The sequence below is a fragment of the Lentinula edodes genome (assembly GCF_021015755.1).
Source record: "Lentinula edodes strain Le(Bin) 0899 ss11 chromosome Unknown C8R40scaffold_29, whole genome shotgun sequence".
In the NCBI taxonomy this organism is placed as follows: Eukaryota; Fungi; Basidiomycota; class Agaricomycetes; order Agaricales; family Omphalotaceae; genus Lentinula; species Lentinula edodes.
In genome coordinates, this window is record NW_025764335.1 from 507,919 (window position 1) to 521,892 (window position 13,974).

General features: G+C 44.9%; 1 protein-coding gene across 1 annotated transcript; it reads right to left on the reverse strand.

The window, feature by feature from the left end:
• Positions 1-43: 43 nt before the first annotated feature.
• C8R40DRAFT_1071503 (uncharacterized protein) lies at positions 44-1,447 on the reverse strand (the record flags this gene model as incomplete). Its single annotated transcript, XM_046226343.1, has 8 exons — positions 44-139; positions 350-382; positions 649-716; positions 749-823; positions 916-969; positions 1,049-1,188; positions 1,244-1,286; positions 1,351-1,447. The coding sequence occupies 8 exons, from the start codon at positions 1,445-1,447 to the stop codon at positions 44-46; spliced, it is 606 nt and encodes a 201-aa protein (XP_046083966.1).
• Between the last annotated feature and the right edge of the window lie 12,527 nt (positions 1,448-13,974).

A 13,974-nucleotide genomic window follows, 5' to 3' on the forward strand; every position in this document is an offset into this window, starting at 1 on the left:
TTCATTCTGCGAACCTTCTTTGCGGACATACAAATAATAAATATCATACACTCAGGACACTCAATTCCCCAAAACCTTTGATGACCATTCCAATATCCCGTAGTACCACCATCGCGGGACCGATTTTCCTCCATGTCACCTGCAACAAAATCTGCTATGGATTGATGATAGAAACATATTGTATCCAGTTGCCCACTAAAATGAAATCCAGTCTGTATTTCTACCCCAGAAGCAAAGGCTCGGACTGTTCTATCAAGAATGTAGTCTGGGGAGATAAGGAGGACAACAACTGGGTAAATTCCCTGAAAAATTTATCAGTAGATGGACTGGCCTGGTTGGAGTCACTTACTGCAAGCTGAGTGCCGACAGCCCACTGTCCCATCTAGATCTTTCAATGGTATAAGCAAAGACACATGAGCTGTTCACTGATGATTAGAAAAACACACATTGAATGAAGGGTAGCAACGCACACAAGACACCGAGTACAAAGCTCCCGTCTCGATGAGGAGAACAAATATTTTTCCTGCCCGTGAACATCCGTTAACAGCTGTATTCAAGTTGTTCCGTATCTCAATTCAGCTTCTCCTGATAAACAAAATAAGCGGCAGTCCAAACAATGTGAAGACAGGCAGAGAAAAGAAAACTGACCAAGCCTTCAAGGAAATAAAAAATGTTGCCAGCAAGTTTGTGAGAAGGGACAATACCAGTATTGCCACCTGTGTAACATTGATACCGTGGTTCAACTGACTCCCCAGCTCTCCGGTCTCCTTTGTGTCAATGACCATGAGTGTGATATGACTAGCAATTGTGGCTATGACAGAGACTGCATATAATAGAATGAGCAACAACATCAATAGAAGGAGTCATTTAAACTTCAAGTTTGAAAAGAAAACTACTTGTATTAATTGTACGCACCCACAATGAGACTGAGCATAAAGAGACACATCTTCAAAGTCTTCGTGCCATCAACTGAACATAACACCTATGCATGCCAAACGACTACTCCATCTGTGAGGACATACTGCATCGCATTAGACAGAAATCACACCATGATTCAGTGACTGCGCAACATGAATGAGCCTAATCAATGTCGCTATTGATGCGATCCAGTGTGTTGTCAATAATGCAAACATGAATATGGTCATCCCAAATAAGATCTTCTGCGCCCTTGTAGCGAGTCCCCTGCGGCTATAGGCACATGTAACAAAGATTGATGATCTAGCAGTAGTTAGATGGAGCTTACAGCATGACATAAGAAGAAACAGGAATCAAAACAGTGTATATTCCTGTCCAAGACATGCCATCGTCAGAATTTATTTGTGGTTGTAGTTTGAACATGACAACACTCACCATATACGAATGTCTGTGAGATCACAGCGATAACATGGCCACTGTTATACAATAAGACTATAGCATGTGCCTGCTCCTCAGCGCTATTCCGTGTCATCACACTCAATAGGCCCCTGGAAGCTCTACCAGAACCCTGTCCGGGCAAACACTGTAAACTATGCAATGTTTTCAGCCTAAAATACGCTATAACGGACAAGGTTGATCACGTTGACACGCCTAAATTTTGGCTAGATGTCTATACTGTGAATTGTGACATTTTCACGTATAGATTCGTATTGAGAGGACTGTAATTGAGACCCAGATTGACAGTCAAAGTCAATACTGAATCAGTCTAATAAGTTGAAGGGACCATATACCCATACTACCACAAGTTGGTTAGTTTACCCATCCCCGATACTACCTTCGGATAGCAGTCTACCTGTTTGTCGAGCAGGATTATACCAGACTCGGACTACATCCGAAGGATGACCATTCACGTATGACATACCAAGGGTATTCTTATTGGACCTTACACTGGCAGGAGTTTGGAAGAACTTACTCAAGTAACCATGAGCCGAGGATTGACTCGAAATGACTTTCTAGAACTCAGGAATCATCAAATACTCCTTCTAGAACGAGATCATGCATTAATCTAAAAGACTGCAATTTAGTCTAATAGACCAATCAGGTTGCATGGTTGAAGAAAATGACTAGAAGAACAATTGAAGTACTGCGAGGCTCCGAAGACATATCAAATGAATGTCAAAGAGTCCTGACATAGAAAATATTGAAGAACACAATTAAATGAATACTATGTATAACTCCCTTGATAGAGTATAGGCACAATGGGTGTCTATTGAAAGAGAGAACTAATTAGTTTAATCCAGATGAATCAGATTGATAGGATTAGAATCGAGGAGAGCTGATTTGCCTCCGGACGAGGTGACAAACGATTGAAGTAAGTGTTGACAGCTGAACACCATTCGAGTCATTCTCCAAAACAATTAAATTAAATGAACATTGAAGTGCCTACCTATGTTTGGAGGTATACTAGAATCTTGGAACCATTATGTACCTATGTTTGGAGGTATACTAGAATCTTGGAACCATTATGGACCAAATAAGGACATGTAGAATCAAATTAAATGATATCTGACCGATTGTAGAAGTTTCCTTGCGGTTCCGAACGTTTATTGTATTAAATTAATTGTACTGTGCGACTCTATATTCTGTATGTATAAATAGCGATCTGATGTATCTGGAATACAAGTGATTTTGGGACGACGTTGCAGTGCTAATCCATAAAAAGGAAAGACACACTTCTGCCAGACTGAAACCTCTTCACTAGCAGCCATTCGGGCCCGGCACTTGTGAGTATAGGAACGTCGTGTTCTGCTCCTTGTGACTGCGAGAAGTATATCCAGTTGTTGGGTATTCTTCGAACTTAGGATCAGTCGTTGGTCTTAAGAGCAAATCACGCTGTGTGGTTGTGCCAGCACATAGTTCTAGTCCTCTGTAGGGGTCTGTGTGTTTCGGTTTTAATTTACTTTGATTCAAACCCCCAATTCTTGATATACCTATATCAATACAATCAAAGCACAAATCGTGCTGAATCTACCTTAATCAAAGGAATATACCGGATCCTTAGAACAATTCAAATTGATTGATCAAAGCTTCTTACTTAGCTCTCAAAGCTTTGCGGAACCTTTGCCAACGCTACCCCTTGCTATTAAATAAATTTGATAGCAGTGAACTCGCATATTGTGTATTAGATTGGTTGGTTGGAGTGCACATTAGATTCCTTCCTTTCTCTTTCACACAAAAACGAGGCAAGCTCGTTAACGTGAAATCCAGAAAAATCCCCTGAAATTTCCAAAAATGGCAGTGCAAAGTACTCAAAAAATATTATTTTCAATTTTGCTTTTGGTGCTTCCAAACTACGCTATACCGGACAAGGACTGACCTATTGAGCTTCAATCTACGCTATATTTGGACAAGGAAATGGCTGATTTTGGCCTTTAAAATATGCAATTCTGGACAGGGTTCTGGGGGAGCTTCCGGGGGCCTCACTCAATGTACTTGGATTTGTGTATCAAGAAAGGCAAAGGAAGAGGGGTAAAGGACCAAAAGGGTTGAAGGGAAACACGAATAACAAATGACATAATGAAGCAAAATGAGAAAGAGAACTTGAAGGAAAGCACAATACTCCAGGAAGAATCAGATGGTTGTACTTGGACAAAGCTGTGACATCCTGACATGCAACAATTGAATGTATGTATATCTCGAAATAACTTACTTATTGCGAATAGGGAAGTCCTGTTGCGGTCTCTGTAGACTGCATTGTCATTACATTTTGATAGAGTTTGGCCGCATGAATGCAGTTCAAACGACTCCATCGAGCGCCACCGCCCATGATGAGACCTTGAAGTCTCTTGAAGATTCCTCTGGCTGGGTCATCATTGAATAGAATAGAAGATCAGTCCAGAGCAGTCCAGGTTGATGCTGATGTCGAGGAAATTGTTAAGATCATGTACACCATGTAACCGTGCCAGAGGCCACAAGGTGTCTAAGGGCAGAAGATTGAATGGGACAGTGGTGAAGTTATTAACAACACTGCATCGGAGCGGCAGTATCGCTGGTGATGAGGAGCGAACCAAAGCACTTAAAAGTCTTAAGGTAAGAATAGAGAATACTTCAGGGCGATGAGCCTGAAGACTTAGAGGAGAACTAAGTTGGAAAGGGAATCTAAGTTGATGGGAGATCTAAGTTGATAATTAAACTGAGGAACTATGGTAGCATACAGGCAGTATTTACAGAAATGTACGGGCTGAGAACATCACATGTAATCTTCGCAAAGAAGGATTTGGAATGAATCAAAGAAGATTCTATATATGTTCATGTTCAATTTTAATGAACTTTGAAATTCACATGCATCACCATTAATCTCAATTTCATCCTCCTCCCATCATGCATCGAACTCTAAGAGGGATTCGACCTTTTTAAAGCTGGTGCCAATATGTAGAAATGAAGGGGAAACTAGGGGAAAGGCCTTTTCAGAGGTGCAATTTTCGATGCAATTTTCGAGGCAATTTTGCTGATGGTTACCAATACTTAATACTAGACTATACCACCATCATCTCGTGTTTTTCCCACGCTAAACAGCTGAACGCTGGGAGGAAAAAAAGAAGAAACACCGCGATAGTGGGTAACGTAGTGCCGAATCAAGGAAACATTATCACATATTGAGCAAAAAAAGTGTAAATGAGATTTGTATCAAAAAGCAAGCATGCCATTGCCACCAGAGACAAACGAGCACAACCTCTCTGCATCAGTGAGTCAGAAACAAGGAGCACTGTCGACTGAAGGCTTGGACTGCCCTGCGAATGGTACCCTGCAGATGGAGTGGACTGTTGGTGAGGACCGAGGATCAGAAGATTGACAAGGTCTGGCTGGAAGCGAGGAGACTGATGCTAGGAGGGCTACACCCGAGACAAAGACAGTAAGAGAGGGCCTGGTGATGGATGGTGGTCATGAACAAGACACGGGCCTGAGTGTTGAAGACAGCCGAAGGGATGGTGAGAGCTTGACCGGGTCTGCTGACAATGGAGGGACTGGTGGAGTCGCCAAAAAAGATGAAGAAAAAGGCGGGGGTGCAGGCAAAACCAGCGCGGAAGTCAGAAGTAGGGGGGGAGAAGGGCCCGTTGGACATGAAGCAAAAACCGCGGACTCGTGGATCGACCGCCTCTCTGGCAGCCAGGCCGCTTGCCTCAACAAGATCAGCAGCAACGATTGACCATGAAGACTCAGGAGATGAACCCTTAACCACCTCTCTGCTTCTCTCTCCTATGTCGGAGGGGCTGGAGGTTACTGTGGACTCACTAGGTAATATGACGATGGAAGCGTGCATGGAGAAGGAGTTTGGTATTGATCTCAACATGACTTCAGTCGCGAAGGTTGTCCAGGTTGCCAGCAAGTTGAAGAAAATGGCTATCGCTGTTGGGGGACAGCAGATGGAGATGCGGAATGCGTTCCGGGACAAAACGTCAATGCTGCGTCAAGATCTGGGCAAGCTAGAGGAGTGAGTGGCAAGAGCAGAAAGTGGCCGGTCTGGTAGCGACAAAGCAGGGGAAGTGGTTCTATGACCAGAGCTGGTGATGCTCAAGGGCAGGGTGCAGAATGTAGAAAAGGTAGCATTGAAGATGCCAACTGGAAGCGAGATCGAGGGAAGGCTAGCGGTGGCACTTAAGGGAGTGAAGGAAGACTTTGCTGAGACATGCGGCAGGATACAGGGGGAGATGAGGGCCTTGCGAGGGATTGTGAAGAACAATGTGAAGGTTGTCAGCAAGGAGGCGAGGGATGATGGCAGAGCAGTGCGTGCGGAGTTGAAGAACGAGATCCAGTGTGTGACTGCAGCTACGAAGGAGAGTCTAAAAGATATGCAGGGATGACTGAGGCAGGAAACGGAAAGTAAGTGTAATGAGCAGAAGAAAAAAGCGGAGGTGTATACAGCAAAGGTGGAGGATGTAGTAAAGGATTTGGTGGCAAGAATAGAGGTCCTGGAGAGGCAAAATCGAGAGCTGGAGGGCAAGAACAGAGACCTTGAGCACAGGGTGGAAAGGGTGGCACAAGAGAAGAGACAAGAAGAGGAGGCACAGGTGGAAAGGATGTCAGAAAGTGTGAGGGAAGTTATGGGGTATGGGACACAGAGAAAGAGGTTGGGGGAGGATGACATGGGATATGAAGGCCATAGTGGGAAGTTTCCGCGTGGTAACAGCGCAGAGTCAGTACACGATATGGGTGGCAGGGGTAATGAATGGAGCAAGGACAACTGAGGGAGTGGTCAGAAGGACTATCGATGGAACGATTCTCACACTCGCGGGAATTATGAGCATAATCAAGTGTATGGGGCACCACCGCCACATCTTGCCCAACCACCCACATTTGCACCAACTGCCCCAGCAAGGGACAAGCAGGAGCTGAAGCTGGCTATTGGGGTGTTCCAAGGGCAATATGCCACAGCTGGTGTGGGGGATCAGATTGCGCTCATTGCAAAATCGGTCCCAAGAAGTGTCATTCCCAGGGATGTGAGGAGAGATGAGTACCGGTTTGGGGTCTTAGTCATGACATTTTGGTCATATAATGATAGGGATGCATTTACACGAGAGTGGAGTGCCAGTTATAAAAACTCACTAAGTGAGCGGGAAGGACTGAAGCTCGGGGGCATTGGGGAGGATTTTTAGAGGGGGCTGGGGATCTTTCTCAGGTCAATGAGGTCGAATCTGAATAAACAGAAGCAGGGGTAGATAGTTCCAAGATATCTACCATGGTAAACTTTGCCTCATGGAATGTTCATGGAGACCTTATTGTAAAAATGCTCAGCCTGGATGTTAAGATGTTATTGGTTTGCAGGAAACACATCTATGTCCTGAGGAGGAACAGGCTATGGCAAAGCTTCAAGGCTAGCAATCCTTTGCTCAGTCAAGGAAGGCTGCAGAGCCATGGGAGCATCAGCATGGAGGAGTGTGTGCATTTGTACAAAATCACATACAGGTCAAGAAATCACGTCTATCTGTGCCAGATATTCTTGTACTAGATTTGGTCACAGCATGGCTTATTGTGGCACATGTATTGCCAGCATCCTCAAAATATACTCACTTTTCGGAAGTCTCCCCTGAGGAGAACCTATGGACTATCATCAGGCTGTGTCGGCTGTCAAATAGACCTGTGATAGTGATGATGGACTTGAATGGCCGGATTGGGTCTAACATTCCAATATATACACACAGACCAAGAGTTTCAAGTGATGGTATAGAGAATGCACGGGGTCGGGCCTTCATGCAGGTATGTTCTCAGGAACACATGTCAGTAATAAATGGGACTGTGCTGGAGGTAAACGAACTGGGCGCTTATACATCACATCAGCACAATGGAAAGGCTGTCGTTGACTACTGTGTAGTGTCAAATAACATGGTGAATGCAGTAAAGCATATGAAAGTACATGGTAACCCAAAGCAGGAGGAAGATAGGTGGTCAAATCACTCTATACTCTCAATGTCAGTGGAGTTATCACTCCAAACAAGAGCCAGTGCAGTGAAGGAGCAGGAGAAAATGACTGTCAAGATACAGCCTCTACATGAATCTACAGATGTACTTTATAACAAGATTCTTGCAAGTGCTTTATCAGAAGAAGAGGCACTGAAACAATACTATGGGAATTTCTACTATGCCAATGACCCAGTCACAGTATATACAGATGGGTCATGTCTGGGTGGGGGAACTGATTCTGCACAAGCTGGTGCTGGAATATGTTATGGCCTGAACTCAAAGAGGAATCAAAGTGTGCGAGTACCAGAACCTGGAAAACAAATGAATAATAGGGCAGAATCATATTCAGTATATTTAGCCCTTTTTGAAATGGATCCAAACAGGGCACTGATAATATATACAGACTCAGAGTATATTATTAGGCAATGTGTTAAAATCATGTACACCATGTAACCGTGCCAAAGCTACAAGGTGTCTAAGTGCGGAAGACGAATTGGGACAGTAGTGAAGTTATTAACAACACCGCCGTTACGCCGTTAGTCCCCGGAGAGCGAGAGTAGAGAGAGAGGAGCTAAGTAGCAGCCAGGTCGGAGCGGCGGTATCGCCGATGACGAGGAGCGGACCAGAGAACGTTCAAGTCCTAAGGTCGAGGGGAACGTACTTCAAGGCGTTGAGCCTGAAGACTTAGAGAAGAGTTAAGTTGAGAAGGGAGATCTAAGTTGATAATTAAACTGAGGAACTACAGTAGCGTACAGGCAGTATTTATATCTACGGAACGGCGCATTGGTGCGGAGCGCCAGACTAACTACTAGGAGCTATACGAGTAGTACCTGCAGGGTAGAGTAAAAGACAATAAGGAGAGACTAGAACGAAAGAGTAAAAGACAATAATGAGAGACTAGAACGAAAGGATATGTGTAGCAAGAAAGAACAATAGGAAGAGATTACAATAAGGAATGGATCTTCGGAGTACCGAGTGGCGGAATGGAGGCCCGCGGCATGGACTTGACACAATGCTGCTACTGGGCTGCCTGCCACTTGGCCATGGGATGGAATATACCAAATGGTGATATACTGAAGGACATCGCACTTCTACTTAAAGAGAGACCAGCCTCAACCAGATTTGTATGGGTCAAGGGCCACAGTAGAAACCAGAATAATGATGAGGCAGATAATCTGGCCAAGAAGGGTGCTACAATGAATTTACCAGGCAATTATAGGCCACTCAAAGAGGTACCATGGAAATGCAATACCTCTGGCCTACCACCACTAGAAGGTCAGAAGGTCTCAACTGCTCTACACAAGAAGTAGGGGGGGGAGAGAAAAGCAGGGGTTGAAGATATGAGACAGGGTGAAGTTTCACACAGAGGGAGGTCGAAAGTTGCAAAAATTCAGGAGGATAACCTGAAGAAGTTACAAAACTGCAAAACTATTGCACAGTTCTGGTCCTTATATATCAACTGGATGGATGGCAAACCAAAGGAAATGGAAGTGACCATTGAACAGCTGCTTAGGGAATTCCGGTCATGCATGCAAAGCCCAGTCATTATCCCACCAAATTTAGATGCAAAGTATTTGGCACAGTGGAAGCAATGGGAAGCAATGACCCAGATAGAAATGTGGATCCAACTCAGCAGAAATTTTTTAGTCGTGCAATACAGAAAGAGGAGATTGAGGAAGCAAAGGCACATATTGCAATGAAGAACCTAGACAGCTCTGTAGGTGTGGACCAGGTGGATTATAAGCTGATTATGAAGATTCCAAATGAGAATTGTGTAAAGTTGTTGAACTACTGTATAGAGAACAGAACAGCTCCTTCAGCATGGCTAGTTGCATTGGTAGTGGGTATACTGAAATGGAGGAAGGAGGCTGATGACCCTTCAAGCTATAGGCTGGTGATGCTAGAGTGTTGCTTTCTGAAAATGCTCACATTAATTATAGACAGAAGGTTGAGGGAATATGCAGAGGATCAGGATCTATTGCCATCAACCCAGAATGGGTTTAGGCCTGGATATTGAACCACCAACAATCCATTTATCCTCAAAACCATGGTTGACACAGCTAAGGCAATGGGAAAGCCATTATATGTTGCATACATGGACTGGACACATGCCTTTCCACTAACAAATAGACCAATGATGTGGATGAAGCTGAATAGGATGGTCATCAGGGGACCACTGATTGATTGGTTGCGGCTAATGTACCAAAAGTTGGGAAATGTAGTCCAGGTGGCAGACTCTTTCTCTGAGGCATTTACTTCAAATATTGGAGCTTAGACAGGGGACCCAGGAACACCTATGCTATTCAATCTAGCAATTGCAGACTTCCGAGTTAGTGAGCACCCAGGGGATGTGGTATTATATGTCAAAGTGGTCAATCATACATGTTGAACGTGGCTATGCTGTTCACATGCCACTAATATGATCATGTGTTATGATATGTCATATCTAGTCATATCTAGTTATTTACTATATGCGGATTCCTCTGTACTTCCTTATGTAATACTGTCATACAGTTATGTATATAAACAGGCCATATCCTGTACTGGAATCCAACTCGCTTCTCGCTCACTCTTATTGCCTCTCTGAGATTATAAGTCTTGTTACCCAGGTATGGTGCTAGAGAGTGTCCCCACTTTGCACCCCTTGCCTGCTCAACAGGTTATGGGCCCCGGATGAACGCTTTGCTGAGCTCTAAGCTTGCAGCGCTCTCTGGTCTACTGTTGTCATTGACACATCTATTTGATTGCTGTCTCTGACACAGACCTTTACCTGGAACGTCGCCTCTGGTGCTGAAGTCAATATCGCACTTAACAGTGCTGATTATGACATCGCCCAAGAGTGCTTGACACTGTAGATGACAGCTTGCTAGACATATGTCGCAGCTTGTCACTATTGGCAATAACATTCATGCCATTTTGTTTCCATCTGTTGTCTTGAGCGTTTATGAATTGCATGCTGACATTTTCTGTTGATTTTACCCAGATTACAATGTCCTCTGCACTGTTCACCGCTGTTACCACTACTCTTAAAGGTGATAACTATGACACCTGGACCCCTGAAATGGAGGCCTTTCTCCAAGCCACAGGGCTTGGATCAGCCATCACCTCTGACCCACCTGTCGAACCGTCTCCACTTGATACAGAAGACCTCGACAGTGTCAAAGCCTGGAAGGAATATGATGATGCCTTCAAATCCTGGAAGGAGATTGATACCAAGGCTGTTGGCAACATCCGCCTCCGCCTTTCTCCGTCAATCTGCATCCTTGCTAAGGATCAGGGTAACACGGCTAAGGAGCTGTGGGAATTCTTGCAGAAAACCTACAAGGTCAAAGGTCTAGGCGCAGTCTTTAATGACTTTGCTGCTGCCATGGCTGTCAAGGTCCCATACAAGGGAAACCCACTCACAGCTATGACTGACATTGGCATGTTCTTCTCCCATATGGATGATGCTGACATTGGCATCCCTGCCCACCTTGAAGCTCTGGTTCTTCTATCTAAGCTTCCATCACACTATTCTGTCGTTGTCCAGACTATGTCTCAACTCGGTACTGAGGAGCTCAAGAAATTGATGCTTACCAAAGTTCGTATCGCAGTTATGAATGCTTTTAGCGGAGACACCATTGGCAACTCCCAACTGCAGAACGCAAACAAGTTTTTGAACGTTCATCGCAAGGGAAACGATCCCAAGTTCTCCCAACAGCAGCATGGTAATGGTAGTAACCAGCAGCAGAAGGGACAGAATGGGAATGATGACTCCAACAAGAAGAAGCGTAAGCATGGCAGTGGAAAGAACAAGAAGGCTAAGAAGAATGCAAATGCTGCCCAAGCTGATGCAGACTCTATGATCTTCAGTCCGATTGGCAGTACTGTTGACTTTGGTCCGGTACGTACTGATCTTACTCCTTCTGTTCAGGATGTGCGCAAGCACTCCATCCATTCTCCTTACAATCCTCCTCCTAATGCTATGTCCCTTCGTCTTCACAAGAAGACAAGGATGGCTATCAATCATGCTCGTAACATTGGCGTCCGTGCAACTGCCAAAGTCATTCGCACCCTTGAGCCAACTGGGCATATTTCGGAGTTGGATAGTGATGATGAACTTGATCCTCCAACAAAGCGCACTCGTGCAATGTCTCCTGTGGATGATGTTAAGAATGGCAGTAAGGCTCCTACGCCGCCTCCTCCATCTCCTCCTATGGACTTTGAAGTCCCAGGAACTGCTTCCTTTGATCCTGATGAGTTGATGAACTTCGACTTGGATTGTGAGATTTTGGCAATCACTGGATTCATGGACACCATGGGGTCAGTACCCTCCTCTGATCTTGATCATACGAAATGTACTAACACCCCTTCATCGGTTGCAGTGGCAAAGACATGCAAGTTGGCCTTTGAGCCTGATCTCTTGTCCCGTTTGTACAATTACTGTATCGATGCCAAGTATATATCCAATGAACATTTTTGCGTACATGACGTTTCATACTCTGTGTGCAAGAAGTGTAAGGGGAAACAGAGAAATCAACCTAAATGGTGGATGAATGACTCCGGTTGTTCTGAACACACTACCTTTGACTTGAGTGACTTCATTGAGTATGAAGACCTTGAGGAAAAAGTGCTCATAGCAACTGCAACTACAACTGCCTACATTACTGGTGTTGGAACCGTCTTGATACATTTTAAAGATGTAAGAGGTCACATGCATTCGGCATGAATTGCTCCAGTATTCTATATGAAGGAGTTGAGTCATCGCCTTATATGTAAGACCTGGGTCAGAATAGGTCTTAGGGTAGGTTTTGGTATATGAAGGTTTATGTTGTAGCGTGCTAGGAGCAGGCTGGAGCTCGAGGGAAGCTACGGGAACCGCGACCAAGGACAGGAATGACCTAGTAGTGGCTGGAAGACGAGATGATGACCCTTGAGGGTGTTCTTAGGAGGTCCAGGGAGGTTGAGTAAGAGTGCGGGACCGTACGATATTGCGTAGTAGGAGTTGTACTCACTAGAACGTCAATATAGGATCAAGTAGGTCGTAGATGTGAATAGGTCTCAGGGAGGGTAGGTCCCTGGGGACTGGGCTTGAGGATGGACGTCCTCGAGTGTGGGAGGTGGTAACGGAGAAGCGATACGTAGTTTGACGTGAGGAGTAGCTTCAATGTTACTTAGATCGAGGTCCCGAAGCTTACGAAGTAGCTGGGGAGCTCTGGGAGGTTTGGGGAAGGGTAGCTCACCAAAGTGTTTAGGCATTGGGAAGCTTTAGTAATGTTCGAGGGAGCTCGGAGACTCACTCGGAAGGCTTAGACTTGAAGTAAAAGTGTATATTTGATCGTATAGACGACCAGAGAGACAATAGACAAGAGTAAAGAGAAACAGAGGTAGAGAAACAGAGAGTAAAGAGAATTCCGTATAGGTAGCAGGTACAAAGGGACAGGGACTGGACCTATGTAAAGGGTGTGTGTTCAAAATATACCAAGCTGGTGCTTGGGGACGTGTCAGAGCTACTTAAATAGATACAGGAAGTGGACAAGGGAACATCAGGGGATCTAGTGAACATGAGGCGGTAATCGAGATTGATACTTAATGGAGTTGCTGTATGGGGTCCTGTATGCGCGCCGGGGAATGTACGTGTGTCGGGGAAGTCATCAGGCGCTCGGGTAACGGATCTGTCTTGGGGGTTTACGACATGTGGGAGCTCCTGGTTGGTGCTGAGACGGGTCTGGTGGCGGTCGGGGTATGACAGCGTGTCGGTGAAGGACGTTTGGGTAGGTATATGGTGGTACTTGTGTGGGGAGGGTGCAGGATGGAGGTGCATGATGGTACTTGGGGAGGTGACTTGGGAGGTGGATAGAGTGTGTGACAACGTGTGGCGGGTACTGGGGCTGGTCTGGTTGTAGGCAGGGCATGACATTATAGCGCAAGGACGCTTCCTACAAGATGGCAAAACTGTTCGCGGCAACACAGACAAAGTTGACTTCTGGGACAAAGACGGTTTATTCCTGTTATTTGAACCACGAACTCACAGCAATACAATCTACATTCTCAAAGATTATTCGCCACAGCCTATGGCTGTGAATTTAGTGATCCACTCAGTGGACTACACTACCATGCATTGCCGTATGGGTCATCCATCATGCGAAGCACTAACTCAACTGAGGAAACATGCAGAAGGTGTTCCCACCTTTAGCATTCCCCATGAGGAAGATCTCTGTGAAGGTTGTGCCAAGGGAAAGATGACTTCATGTCCATTTCCGCCAACTAATTGTCAGGCATCACATCCCTTTAAAATTATTCACTCAGACCTCAAAGAATGGCCTACTATTTCGTACCACAAGTACAAGTATACGATCTTCTTCACAGATGACTATACTTCACATGGGTTCTACTGCCACTTAAAAAAGAAGAGCGGATCTCTTCCGGTGATAAAGCAATTTATTGCCATAGTGAAAAATCTATACGAGACTAACGTCAAGGAATGGATGTCTGACGGTAACGAGCTTGCCTCATTTTTTGTGTGAAAGAGAAAGGAAGGAATCTAATGTGCACTCCAACCAACCAATCTAATATACAATATGTGAGTTCACTGCTATCAAATTTATTTAATAGCAAGGG